Source organism: Bos indicus x Bos taurus, chromosome 6 (genome assembly GCF_003369695.1).
Source record: "Bos indicus x Bos taurus breed Angus x Brahman F1 hybrid chromosome 6, Bos_hybrid_MaternalHap_v2.0, whole genome shotgun sequence".
Classification (NCBI taxonomy): domain Eukaryota; kingdom Metazoa; phylum Chordata; class Mammalia; order Artiodactyla; family Bovidae; genus Bos; species Bos indicus x Bos taurus.
This window is the reverse complement of record NC_040081.1, coordinates 12,323,357-12,343,973: the sequence shown is the minus strand read 5'-3', so window position 1 is coordinate 12,343,973 and position 20,617 is coordinate 12,323,357. Positions and strand designations below refer to the sequence as shown.

General features: G+C 37.9%; 1 protein-coding gene across 20 annotated transcripts in view; it reads right to left on the bottom strand.

Annotated features, from left to right (window-relative positions):
- Window positions 1-1,485: 1,485 nt before the first annotated feature.
- The window catches only part of CAMK2D (calcium/calmodulin dependent protein kinase II delta), a 308,540-nt gene continuing 289,408 nt past the window's right edge, over window positions 1,486-20,617 (bottom strand). For 13 of the 20 annotated variants that reach the window (XM_027543743.1, XM_027543747.1, XM_027543751.1 and 10 more), the window contains 5 exons: window positions 14,027-14,102; window positions 8,795-8,889; window positions 6,503-6,731; window positions 4,692-4,789; window positions 1,486-3,551 (listed from right to left, as the gene is read on the bottom strand). In XM_027543743.1, coding sequence (XP_027399544.1) covers window positions 4,723-4,789; window positions 6,503-6,731; window positions 8,795-8,889; window positions 14,027-14,102 — 467 coding nt within the window. In that variant the 3' untranslated portion in view covers window positions 1,486-3,551; window positions 4,692-4,722. Of the gene's footprint in view, window positions 3,552-4,691; window positions 4,790-6,498; window positions 6,732-8,794; window positions 8,890-14,026; window positions 14,103-20,617 lie in introns of those variants that run through there. The other 7 variants (XM_027543760.1, XM_027543762.1, XM_027543753.1 and 4 more) reach the window with 2 other exon arrangements.

The window sequence follows — 20,617 nt, the reverse complement described above, 5'->3', positions numbered from 1 at the left end:
GTACTGTAACTACTTCATGCTGCTGCTCAGACAGGTGGTTTATGACTGCTGCTGATTATTCAGACCACGGACACACAGTTCAGTATGCTGATGCCCATTATCTGTCTTATCTGTTCGCACTGTTACCTGACGCAGACAACCATGGAAACAGTGAAACATTTGTATAAGTCAGTAGAATTTTATTTAACGAGATCACTCATTCAAAAGGTTGTGCTTTCTGTGTTTACTCTTACATTATATATAGTTTTTATTTATACAGAGATTCAAAACTTCAGTTACTTAAGGCCAAAATTCCTTGAGAATTTCCCCAGAATATACTGATTTACTCCCTTTCATTTTCCCTATTTTCAGCTAGATGACTACATCATTGTTTCTCATTTTTCTGCTGTAACACTTGAGCATATCCTTAGCAATATCAGTAAACCAACATAAACAGGGCAGCTCATAGCAAAATAAGAGTTATATACACGTCTAAGTAAGGAATAACCAGAACATTGGGAATATTAGTATCAGTGATTGGAACAATTATAGCTGCTGCTACTTAATATTATCCACCAAATATTATTCTAGGTACTCTTTATCCATTATCTCTAAACCCTCACATATCCTTATTAATTGGTATTTTTTCATTTTATAAATAGGAAAATGAAGGTTCAGAGGGAAGAGGCAATCGCTGAGAGTGTCAAAGACAACAGAGCCAAACGTTAAATCCAGGACTCTACACTGTGAGTTCCCCGGTTTTGGTTTGCCCACGGTTCAATAGTTACTAACATCTCATGTGGGTTCACAGATACACACACACGGTTCTTGCCTACAGAGAAGACACAAATAAAGATGTATTTCCAAAACCAAGGTGCTGGGCGGGAGAGGTGAACACCAACCATTATGCAAGTATTGAGAACGAGTGAGCTTACAGCATGGTCTAGGGAGGTTTGCTGGAGGGGATGTTATTCTAAATTGAATTTGAAAGAATGAGTATGAGTTATGTTGAAGAAGTAGGGGAAGCATATTCTAGGTTAGAAACAAACCTCGTGTGGTAGGGCGTTTAATAAACTGAACAAAGTTCACTACTTATGTACACTCAGATTTAAGCTGGAGTAACAGGAGATGAGGTGCTTGCCTGAATATTGGCGATGATCCAGAAGTGTTACATAGTCAGATGTCAGATTTGAGTTAAAAGTGGAAGCGGGCTAGCAGCCATCAGGAGGAGGGCAAGTTCAGAAATTTTTAGGACTCTTGTGTCAAGTGCTTTGTTCTCAGAAAAACTTTCCTAGGAGAGACTGTTCTTTTGTGCACACAAATAACACAGTAAATTGTCATTATCGCCAAGTTCATTCTTAGAGGGAAGCTCAGTTCAGTAACTTCATCTTAATGTCAAAGGTGAATTCTGTAATAATAAGACCATATAGGATGTGTGGCCATTGGCACTAGCCAGCCTCACACATGCAGAAATAGAGTATCCCTGAAGAAATAAAAGTGGACACATTGTCAGCAGAAATCACAAATTTATTAAGTCTTAAATATATCAATCAGTCATTTACCATTATGGCAAGAAATATATACAGTGTCCCATGGTAAACTGCAGTGTTTCAAAATGAGAGAAGATAATTGTGTAATTCTGTTGTGGTGGAGAGAACAAATCACAATTTCCTCACATCTTAGTGTGGAAGACAAACTTGATCTACAGTAATACTTCAACACCACATGCTTAAAGTGTAAAAAAAAAAAAACAAAACTCTATACCTAATATTTTTCTAAAATACATGTATGCCACGTATAGCCATTTCACAAAAAGGTAAAAGAAATTAAAAAGGGAAAAATGAGGCGATTACTTTTTCACAGATCTCATTGGCAGGTTAACATGGCTCAATACATTTACTGTATATATTTAAATATATATTGTTTTAAATTGTGTAATAATTATCAGAAAAGCTTCAATCCATCTACCATACATCCACTAGTAACAACATCTAAGGTGATTAGTAATCAACACAGAAACGTGAAATGAGGGAAAAGAGGGAGGGTTGATTTTTTTTTTTGTTTGTTTTTTTTTTTTTTTTTGCTTCTGCTTTAAAAATAGGCTTCTGAGGATTGTGAATTACTGCTGTTAAAATAAGGTTGATGAAGATACCATGCACTATAAAGCATTTCAGGGAGGAGAAAAAGCCCCACAGGAATGGAATAAACAAGGGAAAAATGAGAAGCACAAAGGAAACAGGGACATTTCCCTTTTTTTTTTTTTTTTTTTTTAAGCAGGAAAATCCTAACAACTCCTAGAAGGGAAGCGTAATTTTACTCAGACTTTGAGAGTAGCTACAAAACCACGAGTCACATAGATCGTGTTCAAAACACTCAGAGAGGCCTGCAGTGTTCCCCATCCTCTGAACTTCCAAAGCCTGGCAGTGATCACGCAGGAGGGGCGAGGCAGAAGAAAGTGCCTCTGCACAAAATCCAGATCCATGACCAGCTGGGCGCTGTCCTGGCAACTGCTCCACTCAGTAAGACATGCTGCAGGTGCAGGAGGATCCTACTTGCTTTCCTATACGTTTAAACTGTTCTAATATCTCCAACTTAGGATCCCTATGTCCGAATTAGAGCAGAATTACAAACCTTTGAGCGCTTCTTGACCTCATCTCTGTGGGCCCTGAAGATGCTCGAAGTATGAGTCCAGCCACCTCCAAGAGGCCTCAGTTTTTATTTTACCTTCATTATGCAAATTTCACTTTATTCACACTACTAAACAGGAAAAAAAAGATAAAGAATGAAAAAAAAAGATACAAAAAGAAGCAAACAAAAGTGATAAAGAAATAGGAGAAAATGAAGAAAAAATTAAAAAGCACAGGTTTGAGAAAAGAACAAAAAAATTCAATTCGGCAAATTTCACCAGAACAGTAAGCGTATACCCTAAAGTGATCAAACTTGTCAGCGATGGGAGTTTTTCCAGTTTATGTAGTTTGACCAAAAAAGACATGACTTTAGATCATAGCAAACCCACTAATTCTCACTCCCACATTCATAAATGATTCAACCCACTTTGTGTAACAGCAACACAGCTTTCAGTGAAAAATCATCCATTGCAGCCAGGATCACACCAGGAAACTGAAGGTCAGTTTTTGTTTTTTTGACTTTTTTTGTTAAACAAGCTAAAACATATGAACAGCAAAGAGTTTTTAAAAATTTACTTTTCTCTTACAAACTCTCATTCAGAGAATGGTAATTCTGAAGTCTGTTAAGTCTTGGCATAAACAGAGAAACTGGATGACTAGATTGTACTCAGGAATATTGCGGAGTTTTTTTTTTTTTTGCTCACCTCCCCCTATTGTTTGCCGACAATGATTGAAGTTTGCATGGAACATCCCCGTAGTTGAAGTGTAAACAATGTATAGGAAGGAATCTATGACAAGGTGATGCATCACATAGGCATTACACAGAGGACCTTCACAACTTCATGCACTCGGAAACATGCATGAAGAGGAGGGAGGACGGCTCAGCGCTACCATCCAGGTGCCTTGAGAACAGAGGACTGCAGAAGTGGCACTGCTGATGTTTAGCTGCAGAGAGAGAGGGGAGACATAAACTGTTTTATGAAGTATTATCAGATTGCTTTGCCAAAGATGAGGCGAGGCTACAATTTTTATAGCTAAGTAATAGACTGAAAATACTATGTATAAGAGATCTTTGCGGCCGTTAAGAGAGAAAATGATGTTAGACAATACTGATTTCCTGCATTAATCTGTCAATTTGTTCACACAGAGCAAAGCTAAAAATACTCAGGCTGCAATCACATGATTAAATATACAGTTTAAGCAGTCATGCTTACCAGATAAATTAATAAATGAATCGTATTATTTGGTTGAAAGAGACTAAAAGTTTAACTTCGTCTTTTAGCTTTCGTCACTATTCTTAGACTCCACTGGATGTCAACCCTAAAAGTCAATTTTACAGCCTCAAGAATAGGGAATGTGGGATTACTCTTATTTAACCAGAGGTCTTCTTTCTTTAAACCAACAGCTGGGAGCACTATTTCTTCCAAGCTTGGACAAAGTTCAGGGCTTTGACTGGGGAACAAATTCACAACGCTGCCACACGTATCTGAATCCTTCCAATCCAAGGTAAGAAGCCAGTCTTAAACAACAACACAGGCATGAATTTAACTACAGTCAACTTTCAATTATCCTTTGGAATTACTCACTTTGTGAGTTCTAAATTTCAGCCTGACTTCCTCCTTGTGGTCAAATACCATTAAACTTGGCCAGGCACAGCAAATTAATGTACTTATTAACCTTAGCTAAGTGCAGAACAGGAACTGTAACCTCCTAAAAAAACAGACATCAAAGGATCCTAGAGCCAGATATAAATTAGATCTGGATAATTGAGAGTTGTCTGAATTGACCCAGATAGAATTGACTTTTGATGTGAGAACTCCACAATATTTGAAATGCCACGATCTATATGCTGAAGGTAGGGTCTTTTCAGCACTTAATACCTTGAAAATAAGGGTTATGCTACACAATGTTGCCAAACGTTAGACTCAAGAGCTCATGCAGAAATGCTGTGGATTCTCAAAGACCTTTTATGGTTTTCATTGACTACAATGCAAGAAAATATCCTCAAAGAGAGGAAAAACAGCCATGCAGCTTTTCAGTCATTAGCTCCAATCACAAAGTATCACGGAGCGAGATGTTACTTACAAGACCCATATGTGTGAATGGTTTTCAGGCCTTAGATGTATTGCCACAAAGAGGTGCTTCCTGAGAAGTTTTCTTTCCCATTTGGAATACAAGGTGGCCTATTAAGAGAAGCCTCACTTAAGCCACCTGGCATAAAATGAAATTTTCTCAAGTAGGCTCTATCCATAAACACTACAGGGAATTGTAGAAAAACTAACCTTCTAGTACTGAATGAAAGGAATCCCTTCTGTAGTAGCTGGCAATTGGTACTGTACCTCTTTGGGGTAAAAAACTCAGAAATGCACAAAGATAGGCATCTTCATTATTGTTACAGTTCTCCTGTCTTTTAATTACTTATATATATATTTTTTGGAGTGAATTTCAACCTTTCTTTTTTTTCCTTCTTGACCCACTTTGGACAAATCCAACACTGATACATAATAAGGCTAAACAGAAGGCCATGTGAAAACCACTGGTGGGACATTATTAAACTAAGACATCTTGATTCTCTGGAGTGCATTGAATGGCTGTTTGTGTGGTTTTGACTACCCATCCCAAGACCCCCAGATATGAATAGGTGAGAGAATCTGAAATGAGGTCAGCAGCTGGCTGAACTTTTACCGAGTCTGAACATGCTTTCTTGTCCTCATCTCACTACTCTTACTCGACACCACCATAATCCCCTTTACGCCACCTGGAGGTAGCCTCCTGGACCCACAGTCCTACCACAGGGAGCTGATGGCTGATGCTGAGCTTTTCCTCTTGATGCTCCTTGAACTTGGACTGTGTTCCTTTTGTTCTATTTTGCTAAATTCCACTCCTCACTTGAGACTGCTCAAAATTCTGTCTTCTCTACAAAGCATACTTCCAACTTGTTATAAGCACTTTGCTGCATGGGTTATCCATTCCCTTCTACTCTGAAGCTGATTATGAAGCTTTAGTTTTTTCTTTGGTATTGGTGATATAACAGTGTCTTTCACCTTGCATTTTATCTGGCACAAGGTAAGCACCTAGATGATATAAATGGAAGAGCAACCATGACCTCTGAGGTAGAGTGGTATAGTGAGAAAGATGCTGAAATATGTAATACTTGCATTTTAAATGCTATGTTCCATAAGTTTCTAATATCCTAATAGAGTGCCAGTAGAAAAATCTATGAAATGAAGCTCCTTATATGATACAGTCAGCCCATAGTATCTGTGGCGGATTGGTTTGAGAGCCCCCAAGGATACCAAAATCTTCAGATGCACAAGTCGTTTATATAAAATAGTGTAGTATTTCATATAACCTGCACCCATCCTCTCATGTACTTTAATCTCTAGAGATTACTTGTAATTGTTAATACAGTCTAAATGCTATGTAAATCATTTACCTGCAAGGCAAATTTAAGTTCTTCTTTTTGAAACATACTGGAATTTCTCTACTACTGAAATTTTTTGATCCAAGACTGGTTGAAACTATGTGTGAGGAACCTTTGAGTAAAGAGGTTTGACTGTTTTGGCCATTTTAGAAACTTTTTCCTTCCACGTCTCCTTCCTCTGCCAATATGTGACAATGAAGTTGTATAAATTGTTTGCCTTATTACATGAATTCTCCCTGATTTAACCCTATCTAAAATGACTGTATACTTTCTAGGGCAAGTTTCAACCAACAAATAGCTAGTCTGATCTTCCCAGAGAATTATAGACTGCTTCTTATGAAACATGGATTCCCACGAGTATAACTAACCACTAGCGTTAAATAACAGATGCCGTGCTATTCACAATGGAATACGTAAAAGACGCTGACCGTGGGCGTATTAACAAAGAAGCTGACAGCCTGGAAATATTTACTTGATGGGTACTGTTGGCGACCCCGAGCGATGAAAATGAACGTTCTGCCACTTTCCATCCCGGCGGTGCCACACACGTGTCTCTTCCGACTGCATTGTTTTTGGCATTCCACTGCCATCCATGTACTGGGTGAGCCTAATGTACGCTATGCAGGCAGCATCGTCGCCCACCAGGTGCACATGAGGGTTCAGGATGATGGTGTGGATGGGTTTATTGCTTTTGGACAAAGCTGGAAGAGAAGAACATGGAAAAGAGAGCTTAGTTTCTATGCAGAGTAAACCGAAACCAATAACAACTTCCCTTGGGGCCAATAAATAGAATATCATTCATTCATTCAACTATTCACTAACGCAAAGAATTGAGTGCAAAGTATAAAGAAAAATAGCTGAAGTAGATACAGTCATTATTTTCTTTGTGGGTAAATTGTACGCCACTCAAACTTTGGGTGAAAAAGCTGGAGAGACATAATTATTTATAATGGGAAGTGGTTAGGAACAAGCCATAAAATGAACAGAGGTGGAGGAGGGCTGGCCCAGGTGCACAGAGCAGCTTACTTTTCCAATAAAGAACCGCTGGGACAGTTGACAGGATTTCCTGTGGGCTGTTGTTTTTTTTTTTTTTTCCCCGCCAGTTGGTAAAGTACTTGGGGCAAGGGAAATACATCATGTATTACGCATGGAGACTGCTGTCTTCTAAATAGGCTGGCCATGGTGTGAATCTGTTTCCCCATCTCATCCAGTGGCTCCTTTATTTAGTACAGTCCATTCCAGTAGTCCAATTATGGTTAGCCAGTAAAAATCCAAAATTTGGTGTTGGCCATATAGCCTGATTCTGATCCTCTAGCTCTCTCCTTTGATTGAGCAGCCCTCAGTAGGCTCCGTGCTTGCCTGGTGGCTCAGACGGTAAAGCGTCTGTCTACAATGCGGGAGACCCGGGTTTGATCCCTGGGTCGGGAAGATCCTCTGGAGAAGGAAATGGCAACCCACCCCAGTACTACTGCCTCGAAAATTCCAAGGACAGAGGAGCTTGGTAGGCTACAGTCCATGGGGTCGCAGAGTCGGACATGACTGAGCGACTTCACTTCAATAGGCTCCAGCCTTTGTTGTTTTGACAACATCTATTTATTCTGACTGTTCAATGACTAAGAGAGATGAAGATTTAGTGCAGATATTGATTGATGCTACTTTCTTTGATCACTAAAACAGGCAGAACTGTTTTACCTGTTATCCAAACATATCCTTCATTCTTAGGAACAATCTGAATTAATTACTTACTGCTACAGTCTGATAAAAAACAATATCCCATTATTATGAATATGTATTTATGGAGAGTAATGAAGTGCAGTGTTATGTTGAGGTAGGTTACAATATTAATGGGTTCATTATTCTTTTACTATAGATGAGGTGGTATCAAGCTACAGCCTACTGAAGGAAACATTACGACATGCTGTCAATCACAGCACGAAACAGAGAATATGAGAACATTTATTGAAGTTTTGTTAAGGCCAGTTTACCACATAATTATCTTTGTTTCCTTGCAAATATCTAGTGCATATAAGAAAAAGCAATTCATTGAATGTGAAAATGCATGCCAACGCAAATATTCTTGTTAATGCTTATAATTACTGGACATAAACCTGATTATCTGAATCATTACTATGATTCCTCTTTAATTCATAAAAATTTTATTGCAAAAGGTAAATTTACTCCCTGCATCATGCAAATACCTTATACCTGATGTCTTTAGGAGAAGGATAAGAGGAACTTCTCTTTTATAGTTTTTTTGGTGACCTGGAGGATTTCTGCAGGTGTTTCTTTTATTTTATCTGATACCATTAAAATTCTTGTAATCTGAATAAATATTTACCTCATTACTCATCTTAATACACATTTTTACCTTGGAAATGAGCACTGATTATTATTCTTGAAAGCACCCTCTATGGCAAATATTCTGGCATGCTGTAGTTTCTCTTATTTTTTCATATAAACAATGTTTTGAAAACCTAAAATAATTAAATACTTTTTGGTGACTCATTTCACAGCGTATATTATATATTTACTGGGACTTCTATGGAGTGTATTTAATCACCATCACTTTTTATATAAAATTAGGTATTTTTCAAAACATACCAAAGCTTATGGCTATTGTGTTTTTTTATTTCAAATTACAAAATTATGATGTAGGATGCTGGACTAAAGTAAGAATGCTCATTGCAGGAAAGAGCCAAAGAATCTAGAAATTCTGGAGAAATTCAGAGAAGCTGGAAAAGGCATGCTATTAAAGTAAATGTACCATTTTCAAAGTAGAATCGATGAAAGTCCATCCCTTCCACTAAATTACCCAAAGCTTCGGGTTCAAAAGCAGTAAGGCCTGGGTCACAGATTTTTCTGTAGGAAAAAAAAAATAAAATAAATGAGTTAATGTATTTTGTTGTTTCACACATATCCATTTTTAATTTATCATCAAACAGTCACTGAAGGAAAGAGTCTTAAAAAACAGTACAAACATAAAGTTTCTATCACAGGCCTTCCCAGGGTGGGTTGAAGAGAAAACCCTAAAAAAGAATTTTGCAGTGACCTCAGATAAGGGCAAGATAATACAACCAGTTCCAGCAGCTGATGATCTATAGATGCTTTAGGAGTTTCCTTTGAAACATTTCTAATTTTTAATTTGCAAGGGGAGTTTTCTAGGCTTTCCCGTTTTTATAATTCCCTAGTTTTCTAGTTATTATAAGTTTATTTTTGAAATGCTCTCCAAGTCTGAGTCAATCTCTAAGTCCTATAAAATACACTTTGCCTTGGAAATTAAATATTTTTGGAATAATGTGATACTATCTACATCATGTCAAACAGTCATTTAGACTGATGTGAAGGTAAGTGTCACATCTTGCAGTTTCTGGCAATGTCCTTAAACTTTAAATACAAGCTTAATTAACTTTTATAATTGAGAGATTCGGATGCACATTAGTTTACTTTTTAATCCTAGAATTATGATTCAAGAAAAAAGATAACATTTTAATGGTATATTCAGGGAAAGCCAATAGGCTTTCTTGAAAAAAATTCAACAAAGCATTTGTTAAATACCTACTATGTAGCAAATATTCTTTGAAAGAAACACAACAGTTAATACTGGAGTGGAAATAAACACAAAGTGCCCGGAACCCAGGTCATATGTGAGAAAGGGAAGATTTAAGAGAGAATTTGAGCTGCGCTTTCTGCAGTGAGAGTTTTCCAGGTATGTGGAGGGGTAGGCGATCTGGATTTCAAGAATTTAGTAGTTCACAAACTTAGATAAAAAGAATGCATACTGAAGGATTTGGGACCGTTAATTTAGTGAGGCTTCATCTAATTTCCTACAGAAATTCCCCATGTGGGCGACGAAAAGTTAAAATGTTTTTAACAAGAATACAAGTTTTAAAAAGATCATTATGGTTCTTAAAAGTACAGCTCGTAGAATTTTGGAACTGATTCTTTTAAAGAATAGTTTTAAAGTAGAAAATACTCTTTAAAGTAAGATATCACAGTGGTTTATTCATTGTGGTAAAGAAAGCCTCAGGTGCGGATAGGGTGGGAGTGGGTAGAGATTTTAAACTTTAAACACCTCAGACTTCCTGGTGGGCAGGTATTAAAGCTCAAAGTTAAATATCTCTAAGAAGCAAAATGGCAAGAACAGCGTTCCCGTGGTAACGGGGCTTGTTTTCTGCCAGGGGCTATTACATTCTCTATAAATAGACTTTTGGCTGTCAACATTACTGAATCAAAATTTTTTATTACTTTATATCAGCACCAAAATCATCTGAGGATCACTGTACTATGATGGCTCTTTTTACCCAACCACTGAGTTTTCAACATAGTTGAAAACCTGTTAACGTGTTCTTTCTCTCTGTTTCTACGTAAGTAAGTAATGAATGTATCTCTCTCTCCTATCACAGGCTTTGGACTAATAAGAGTCACAAACTGCTCCTTGACCCGTGGGGGTGCACACTTCAAACAGGTGTTCTAAAGACCAGCTGACAGCTTTACCAATACATCCTACCATCCCCAAATGGAAGGTGCTCTGGGTTAACTACTGGACCTGAGTATACAAAATCAAGCCAGAAGGTAGGAAAAGGAATTAGTGAGCTGAGGAACTGAATTATTTAAAACACCCTATTTTAAAGTGTCTGAGAATGCAGCAGGTGCTGTATTTCGCCACTATGGCCTGGCCAGCAAACTCCACTATTCCACAGGGGAAAGCTATCGCCATATTTTCTTTAAGTGTATGTTTGATGAATCATATGGGTCTAACAAAGTTATATCAACCAAAAGAATAAAAGAGAGCTGGTCCTATGGTGCAGGATTCTAAACAACTCTTTAACAACTATTCACCTGTTTAATTTTCTAACAACAAATAATATGTTTTAAAATCCATTTTTTACTATTTATTTCATTCTAAATATACTCTTACTGGTGCTACTGCTGCTGCTAAGTCACTTCAGTCGTGTCTGACTCTGTGCGACCCCATAGACGGCAGCCCACCAGGCTCCCCCGTCCCTGGGATTCTCCAGGCAAGAACACTGGAGTGGGTTGCCATTTCCTTCTCCAATGCATGAAAGTGAAGAGTGAAAGTGAAGTCGCTCAGTCGTGTCCGACTCCTAGCGACCCCATGGACTGCAGCCTTCCAGGCTCCTCCGTCCATGGGATTTTCCAGGCAAGAGTGCTGGAGTGGGGTGCCATTGCATTAAATTTAACACACATTAAATTTATAAGAGGCAGTCCTGGGATTAATTTAGTTCTTATATTCAGTTACTGTCTTCCATACTTTATATTTGGTTATCTATTTGTAACTGATAAAAAATATCTTATATAAAATTTGGAAAGAAGCAAAAAAAAAAAAAAAAGCCCACAGTTTCATCTCCTAGAGGCAGTATCTTTTGTTCACAATTTTTGTCCCTGTTTAAAATTCAAAATCCATGCTCCTGTTAAATTTTTATAACTAGAAATACAGGGTTAAAGTAGTAATCTGGACCTTTATAAAATTTCTGGTATATAGTAATTGTGATCCACCATCATGGAAGTGTCCCCATTATACCCCATCAACGGTGGGAAAGCCACTGGTGTCCTGCCCTCTGTGGTCAGCAGGGGTTTTGTTCCTGCTCATCTGAGGGGCAGAGAACCTCCTACATTCAGATATGCACTTGATTAGTGGGCATCAGTAGGATCTCATTTAGTTTGTCATTTATATTTCCTCTTTTGCTAATGGTCAGATCAGGTCCTTTACCTATTTTTTCCACTTTCCAATCTTATTGTCTCAATATAAATTAATTTTAGGTACATTTTACAAATATTTTGTTAGTTTTATTTTGGCTTTAAAAATTAAAATAGGTAAGTTCTCTCTCTAGGTAGCCCAATCATTTTCCTTTCTCATGTCTATGAGTCCCCTGCTTTTAAACTTACACCTTTCCAACCAGAGAGCAATCTCATTTTTTTAACATTTAACCCTTTCATTCAAGAGACCTATCAGTTCAGTCGCTCAGTCGTGTCCAACTCTTTGCGACCCCGTGAATCTCAGCACGCCAGGCCTCCCTGTCCATCACCAACTCCCAGAGTTCACTCAGACTCACGTCCATCAAGTCAGTGATGCCATTCAGGCATCTCATCCTCTGTCGCCCCCTTCTCCTCCTGCCCTCAATCCCTCCCAGCATCAGAGTCTTTTCCAATGAGTCAACTCTTCGCATGAGGTGGCCAAAGTACTGGAGTTTTAGCTTTAGCACCATTCCTTCCAAAGAAATCCCAGGGCTGATCTCCTTCAGAATGGACTAGTTGGATCTCCTTGCAGTCCAAGGGACTCTCAAGAGTCTTCTCCAACACCACAGTTCAAAGCATCAATTCTTTAGTCCTCAGCTTTCTTCACAGTCCGACTCTCAGATCCATACACGACCACAGGAAAAACCATAGCCTTGACTAGACGGACCTTTGTTGGCAAAGTAATGTCTCTGCTTTTGAATATGCTGTCTAGGTTGGTCATAACTTTCCTTCCAAGGAGTAAGCGTCTTTTAATTTCATGGCTGCAGTCACCATCTGCAGTGATTTTGGAGCCCCCAAAAATAAAGTCTGATACTGTTTCCCTGTCTATTTCCCATGACGTGATGGAACCAGATGCCATGATCTTAGTTTTCTGAATGTTGAGTTTTAAGCCAACTTTTTCACTCTCCTCTCTCACTTTCATCAAGAGGCTTTTTAGTTCCTCTTCACTTTCTGCCATAAGGGTGGTGTCATCTGCATATCTGAGGTTATTGATATTTCTCCCGGCAATCTTGATTCCAGCTTGTGTTTCTTCCAGTCCAGCGTTTCTCATGATGTACTCTGGATATAAGTTAAATAAGCAGGGTGACAATATACAGCCTTGATGTACTCCTTTACCTATTTGGAACCAGTCTGTTGTTCCATGTCCAGTTCTAACTGTTGCTTCCTGACTTGCATACAAATTTCTCAAGAGGCAGATCAGGTGGTCTGGTATTCCCATCTCTTTAAGAATTTTCCACAGTTTATTGTGATCCACACAGTCAAAGGCTTTGGCATAGTCAATAAAGCAGAAATAGATGTTTTTCTGGAACTCTTGCTTTTTCGATGATCCAGTGGATGTTGGCATTTTGATCTCTGGTTCCTCTGCCTTTTCTAAAACCAGCTTGAACATCTGGAAGTTCATGGTTCACATATTGCTGAAGCCTGGCTTGGAGAATTTTGAGCATTACTTTACTAGTGTGTGAGATGAGTGCAATTGTGCGGTAATTTGAGCATTCTTTGGCATTGCCTTTCTTTGGAATTGGAATGAAAACTGACCTTTTCCAGTCCTGTGGCCACTGCTGAGTTTTCCAAATTTGCTGGCATATTGAGTGCAGCACTTTCACAGCATCATCTTTCAGGGTATAAATGGAAAGTTGAGAACTGATTTTTATCTCCACTCAAATAGCTAACTTATAGACCCACATTCTTTGCACGATAATCCTCCATGCCCTATTTATTTGAAAGTTTTATTTGTATTTGCTCAAAGTGACTTCCTCTATACCTATAGTGTACTTTAACATTAGAACCCTTTCTTTAAAGAACATTTTATTTAAGAGACAAACTCCTAAAAGAGATGAGGATAAAGTTCAGCTGTACTGGATGTTGCCTCCTGATCTCTCTCTGTCCCATCACCTCTGCAGACGGTGAGGAAAAACACGCCTAAACCCAGATGCACTTTTTCTGTGCTTTCCTGTTGCTTGTGTTTTTAACCTCATGGACTGCTCTGCTTGGAAAGCCTTCTCTCACATGGAGATGAGCTCTGACAAAGAAATCCCCAGTTTTCCTGTCAGAAGTCTAATCTTCTCTCTCTGCATTCTTAAATACACTTGTTTCTCTCCTGGGGCATTATACCTTGAAATGAAGCTACTGTATCAAGCCTGGGTTGAATATACATGAGTTCAGGTACACTGAAGAATGCATTCATATAGAAAACACTTAGTCATATGCATGAAAGCAAAATAAATGTGCCTCTACTCACGTGTAAGCTTCAAAGTCCCCATTGTTGATAGCTTCGATCAGTTGTTCAGTGACTTTGATAATCTCTTGCTTTCGTGCTAAAGGCAAAGACAAAGAGTTGGGTGAGAATAAAGGGTAGAAGCCATATCAGATTATTCTAATGATACTGCTATTTTCCTCAAACAGGGTACTTCCCATTTAAGACAGCCCTCTCAGAATCGCGGTGTTTTCCTCTCTACAGTCTTGCTGCCCAGAGCTCTCAGATCAATGTTAGGTCTTTGTTCCGAGAGCCTGGCAGAAACAGCAAGAAACTGTTCTCAGGCCCTACTTCAGACCTGCAGATGCACAGTCTAACTTTAACAGGACCCCTGAGTGAGCAGGTCCATGTTGGGCAAGCACCACTGCATCCCCTTTGTTAGAAAATGACATTCACCTGGAAGGTCAAGGCTGTATTTTTTTTACAAATTAGTTTTTATTATCTTTATCTCAACATGATTGAGTTTATGAACCTTTTTCTCTTGCCATTAACAACTGTGTTATTTAAAAAGACAGTCAAAGTATCATGTTACGTCTTTCTTCATAGTATTGCTGAAATGCATTGAGGCATTTAATTTATATAAAATTATTTTACTGTTTAGCTCAACTAACTCTATGAAAGGGGACGCTAACACTGTAATTGCCCTCATATGTAGATAAATGGCCTTCCGTAAACTGTAAAATGGAAAAACAATGTGTGAATTAATGCTATGGATGGAGCTAGAAACCTTCCTATATAGCTGTCAACACTAACATCAAACATGATTTGCTTCTATTCCAAGCCCACAACTGGTAAAATTGTTAATATAGTTGACTTGGCTCAAATTCCACCTATTTCATCTGCCTCAAGTGTTCTTTTCCTTTTTGGAAAGCCTACTTTGTATTATTTGGCAATTAAGGATATACTATATACCATGACAATTTCTTTAGTTAAATTATTACTAAACTTGGTTGACTCTCTAATGTCTTCCTAGTTAGATTAAAAGCTCCCTGTGGGCAAAGAACATGTTATTTCTTTGTATCCTCTAAAAAGCTTTATCCAATGTCTTTAATAAAACAGATGCTCAATAAGTTTGTGAATTTGGTCAAGTGATGTTGAAAACCATTTCCTGATTTCAGAACATTATTCTCTTACTAACGAAATAAAAGCATGAAATATTTTAAAAATTAAATTTCACTGAATTTTAAGAACATTGTGGTACTTCCTTAAGTCACTGGAAATAAACAGGGTAATCACTAAAAGTTATTTCCACTCTATTATAGTGAGGTAATAGGGCTGCTGTTCATCATAGAAAAAACTGAAGTCTGGTTTTAGTTCTTACTGATTAAAGGCAACCAGTTTGCATTTTTAATGAATCTGATCTTTTTAAAGTACATTCTTAACCACAAACTTAAATGTTTATACTCACTTTCAAAACTCCAGGTTATCTAGCTTTAAATATCCCTTATTTAAAATAAATGTTCTGCAAAATCTAACTTGACTTCATTGAGACTATCTGAGACTACCTTATAAAATATGGTTTGTTGATAAAATGGTTACTAACAATGTCAAGGTTGATAGTATAAATAATTATCACCATATAGGGTAGATTCCATACTCAGTTATTTCATTTACATTGAAAAAAAATAACATAGTTTCTTAGTTCCTAAACACACTTAAAACATTTCTTTCCCATGCTCTTTTGATGAATAAATAGCTATAATATACCAAATATGAAAACATACTGACAGAGTTAGTGTCAGGGAATAATTCTATAACACGGATGGTGCCAATGGCATATTTTAGCTTAAATTTATTTAGGCAATAGGAACTTCCCTGGTGACTCAGATGGTAAAGCGTCTGCCTACAATGCGGATCTGTCTCTGGCCTCAACAGTGTGAACATCTGGCAAAAAGGCATGACAGCTGACCCGATTCCAGAATATACAGGACAGTGATGTGGGGGAGCTCAGAAAATGAAATTAGGAAAATGTGACTATACAAAACTTACTCCTTGTATTAAATCCTCATTTAAAACTAATAGATTCCCTAAGACACAGTGTGGCTAATCAGTAAAAACTATAGAAAACAATGTCAGTTTTTTAGAACAAAAAAAAAAGGAAAAACGGATGTAAGATTACTGCCCTTTGAAGAGCCTCATTAGGCCAACTTAGTTTACAAACTGTGAGAAGTTCAGAGTCACTCTCTGAAAGTCTCTGGGTTCCTTCACAAGCATAGTATGGTATTAGAAACACGGGGTATACATGGCCTCGTCTCACTCTGAACTGCTGTGCAAATACTCACTAGCTCTTCAACAGCTGGCATCCCTGCAACTGGCTTAATCTTCATCCTGCATAATCAAAGTGACACAAGTTGCCTTCTTAGTTCTTATGTTCAGAAACAGTGGTGCTGGAGCTGGCAGGACGGCAGATGGGAGGTGGCCAGGATGCCTCTGTGCTGCATCATCATAAAAACGTGAGGCTCTTGGCTTGGGAGGGGCCTGGAACTCAGGAATCTTTAGAGTGCTTATTTCCCCAGAGCACAGGCGAGTGAGTCAGGGCAGCTCATGACAGCTGACTCTTTAAAGGAAAGCAGGAGGCTGGGGATGAATCATTTGTATGTAGTAGTCTGTTGTGGTTGGAATGGTTGCCACAGTGACTTAGAGGAAGATGGAGGGTTTGGTTCTAGCCAGGTCTCGTCTCCTCCGCAGTGAGGCTGAGGGATGCTCGCTGGGTGAAGTGCCTCAGTGCCTCCGTTCTGTGGGGAGGGCCATTTTCCTCTAGCCCACCCTCTCCCTGAGAGAACGTGATGGCCACTATGGAAGAAGTCCAAGTGGGGCATCTGGGATGTGTCACTAACGACACTAGAGGTGAGGGAAGAGTGTACCAGGAAGGTGTTCCCTGAATACCCGAGGCTTCTACCTTGTGGCTAACCATTTAATCACAGAGAACTGATTACTGAATAGTTTTAGTGATAGAATTGAGGTGCTCAAGCCTATACCCACAGGTCCTAAAGGAGACTTCCAGGTTCCTAGGGGAAAGGCAGGAGAGAAAAGCAAATGGGAGAAATATTCCAGATCCTGAGTACAATCACATCCCATGCAATTCTGCAAAAGAATTGCAAATAGCGTCATGTTCCAATTCATATTTTTTGGCTCTTTATTGTTCTAAAGAAGCCTGGAAGAGTAAAGAGTGTGAATGGTCCAAGTATTCAAAACAAAACAAACATCCCTAGGAACTGAGAGTGATTATATGATAAAATAACTAATAGATTTCAACATTTCTCAAGCAGTATGAGATCTGAGCATCATGGCAGTTCCCTGAGATACGCAGACAGATGTTACCCCTCTTGTTAACAAAGAAGTCGAGAATACAGGTACTGCCCAAAGCCACAGAGCTTGCTGATTAGTCCCTTACACCATCTTGAAATATTCTTGTTTCATTTCTCCCAGCTTTTCTTATCAATCATCTGATCACAGCATCTCAACTCACATTTGCCACATGGACTTTAAATGTTTCAATTCCTTTTAAAAGGCACAGTCCGAGGCCCTCTTACCATATACTGTTATCCCTACAGTTCTGTCTATACCAGCGCTTTAAATCGCTGAATATCCCATGACTCCCAGGTTGTTCTAGACTGTTCCTCTAGGTCTGTATGTCAGCGCCTACTTTGGAATTTCCATTTGGATATCTCAAATGCATCTTGAACCCAACATACCCTAAACTGAGCATATGAATTTCTGTCACCTATTTGCTCTTCCAGGGACCTCATCCTGGTGAATGGCAACATCATCCATTTACACAAGCCAGAAAGAAACCTGAGAATCATTTTTGATTCCCTCATCCCACCTCTCCCAATCCAGTAGTTCAAGCCATACTGAGTTTGCCTTTTAAAGGCCTTACACATTAATCCACTTCTTTTCTTCTCATCACTCTAGTACAACCAACCATCATTTCTTATCCAGAATAAATAACTAAAGAGGGACTATTAAACCTTGTAAAATCTAAACCAGGGAAGCCCAGGTGTATATGTGTGTGTATAGATATACACTCACAATGTATACAAGTATACAATGGAATACTACTCAGCCATAAAAAGGACACAATAATGCCATTTGCACCAACATGGATGGACCTAGAGATTATCACACAAAGTGAAGTCAGAAAGACAAACGCCGTATGATATCACTGATACGTGAAATCTAAAATACGACACAGACGAACTTACCTATGAAACAGAAACAGACTCACAGACATAGAGAAAAGACCTGTGGTTGCCAAGGGGTGGAGGAGGCATGGATTAGGAGTTTGGGACTACAGATGCAAGCTATTATATACAGAATGGATAAGCAACAAGGTCCTACTGTATAACACAGGGACCTATATTCAACGTCCTCTGATCAACTATATGGAAAGGAACAGGAAAGAGTGTATACGCGTTATAACTGAATCACTTTGGTGTACAACAGAAATTAACACAACATTGTAAACCAACTGTAATAAATTGAACAAATATTTGTTCTGTTTAACTACTACTTCCACATTCATGGAGTTACTGGGTACCTGCCTGCCAGAGACTTGAAGGACACGGGTGTTGAGTGACTTGTTCAAGTCATCCAGTCAATTCAAAAGCTGTGCCAGGACTGGAACTTTATTTGGCTGAGGTGTTTGTCTGCTGTTTAATTCACTAATCTATGTTCTTTCCAGCCCACAGTGCCTAATTCAATATTTTGAAATCATAAACTTAAATGAACCACCTAAATGCCTTTGCACTTTCTCTGGCAAGGTGACTGACAACTTAATTACTGGGCCAGAGTTGTAATTAATTATTACACCAATTCAAAAAAATTGGATCTCCCATGGTTTGTCTTTTTCCATGCTGCCATTAACAAAAACAATGGTTTGGAATAGTTATTATCTTAGGAAAATATACAAATTAGGATCATTCTCATGCTCTTGGTAGTTTTATCGAAAAAGGTACCTGTCAACTCAGCTATGTTTGGAGTTTCCTGTGGAATTAACAGCTTGTTTCTTAGTCACTTTTTATTTCACTAATTTCATATATTATTAACAGTTGGGAGAGTAATTTCCATTATTTTGGCTTTTAAAATCAAAAGTCAAGGATTCTGGAGTTGATTGGGTTAATAATTTACAATATTTTATTCAAATATAACACCTGGAAAGTACCAAATTTCTATTCAAGATTGCTTTCAAGTAGCTCACGTACCCAAAAATCACCTGTTCAATAACATCAATATTTCAGCCTTTTAATTGCTGGAGATCTTCAAGATTTAAAAGATACATTATTCAAATCATCTATGTACTTTGCTCTATAAAAAACTACTCTTAGTTTCAAAGTATAAATTGTTAATTGGGGAAGAAGTACTATTTAGTCCTGTTACATTGCTATGGCCTGATAATAAATGATTAACAAATATTTAAAAACAGAAATGTATGGCACTGAAATCATTTGGTGTAAGTGAAAGTATGTTTAGATTTTTTTAAAAAGGTTTGTGACAATATCATTGGGTTACAAAATATGGCTGTGTCGATGAGTTTGAACCTGAAGATGAAAAAAATTTACTATTTACTACTTTTTAAAAAGGATTAAAGTATTTGTAAACTATTTATGAGGATTTTCATTAAAAATGGCTTAGATACACGTTTCAGAGGCTAAAGAAGCTGTATGAGAGCAAATAGAATGTCTGCTGATACGAGAGCACTCAGTGCAGCCACACTTAAGTAACTGGGTAACAATTCTGCCACCCCAGCTGACCTGCAGAAGCTAGAAACAGGACAACATTATGAATATATTAAGATGTTTTATTAATAAGATTGGTGTCACACCACTTCCAGTTAAGAGTTGACTGGTTCAAAGATTCATGTCAACTGCTTAGATTGAAGATTAAAATTGTACTCTTTAAGTATCAGGCTTATATACTTGCATAACAAGAGAAATATTAAGCATTCTCTAGAGGTATTTCTTTCTTCCACTGCAGAACTAAATAAGGTGACAATCAAAACTATTGTCTCAAAAGAAAAAATCAGATTTATAGAAAAGACAATGAGAGGGTTTTTAAATATGTGGAAAGTTCTTTTTAGCCTTTTTTTTTTTTTTTTTTGAGGTGGTGTATTGTCATGAAGGAAATACAGCTTTTCCTAAATCTTGGAACTATAACGATTCCAACTAACCCCTCCAATCAATTTTACATGATATTAGCCAAAACAGGTCAAAAGTTAAGGTCAACCTGCTAATGCTCTGTCCTTCCGTATGAATATGCAGCAGTGTCAAATACTGAGAAGGGTTAAAATTCTGTGCAGCCATGAGGATAGGTATATTCTTCAATGATTTCTACTACTGTTGCTTAGCTTATAATTAATTTATCTTCTTTTAAATAACTTATTCTTTTATAAAAAGTATAAAATTAGTTCACACAAACACCGAGTTCAGTGAAAAAGAATTCACTATATTCTTAGACAAGTTTATTTATAACTACACCTTCCTGAATAATTTAATTGGTAGATTCATGAGTGCTCCCTTGCAACAAGAATGCAGGAGGGTAGTAAGACACAATCCTCTGTGTTACAGAACCATCTTA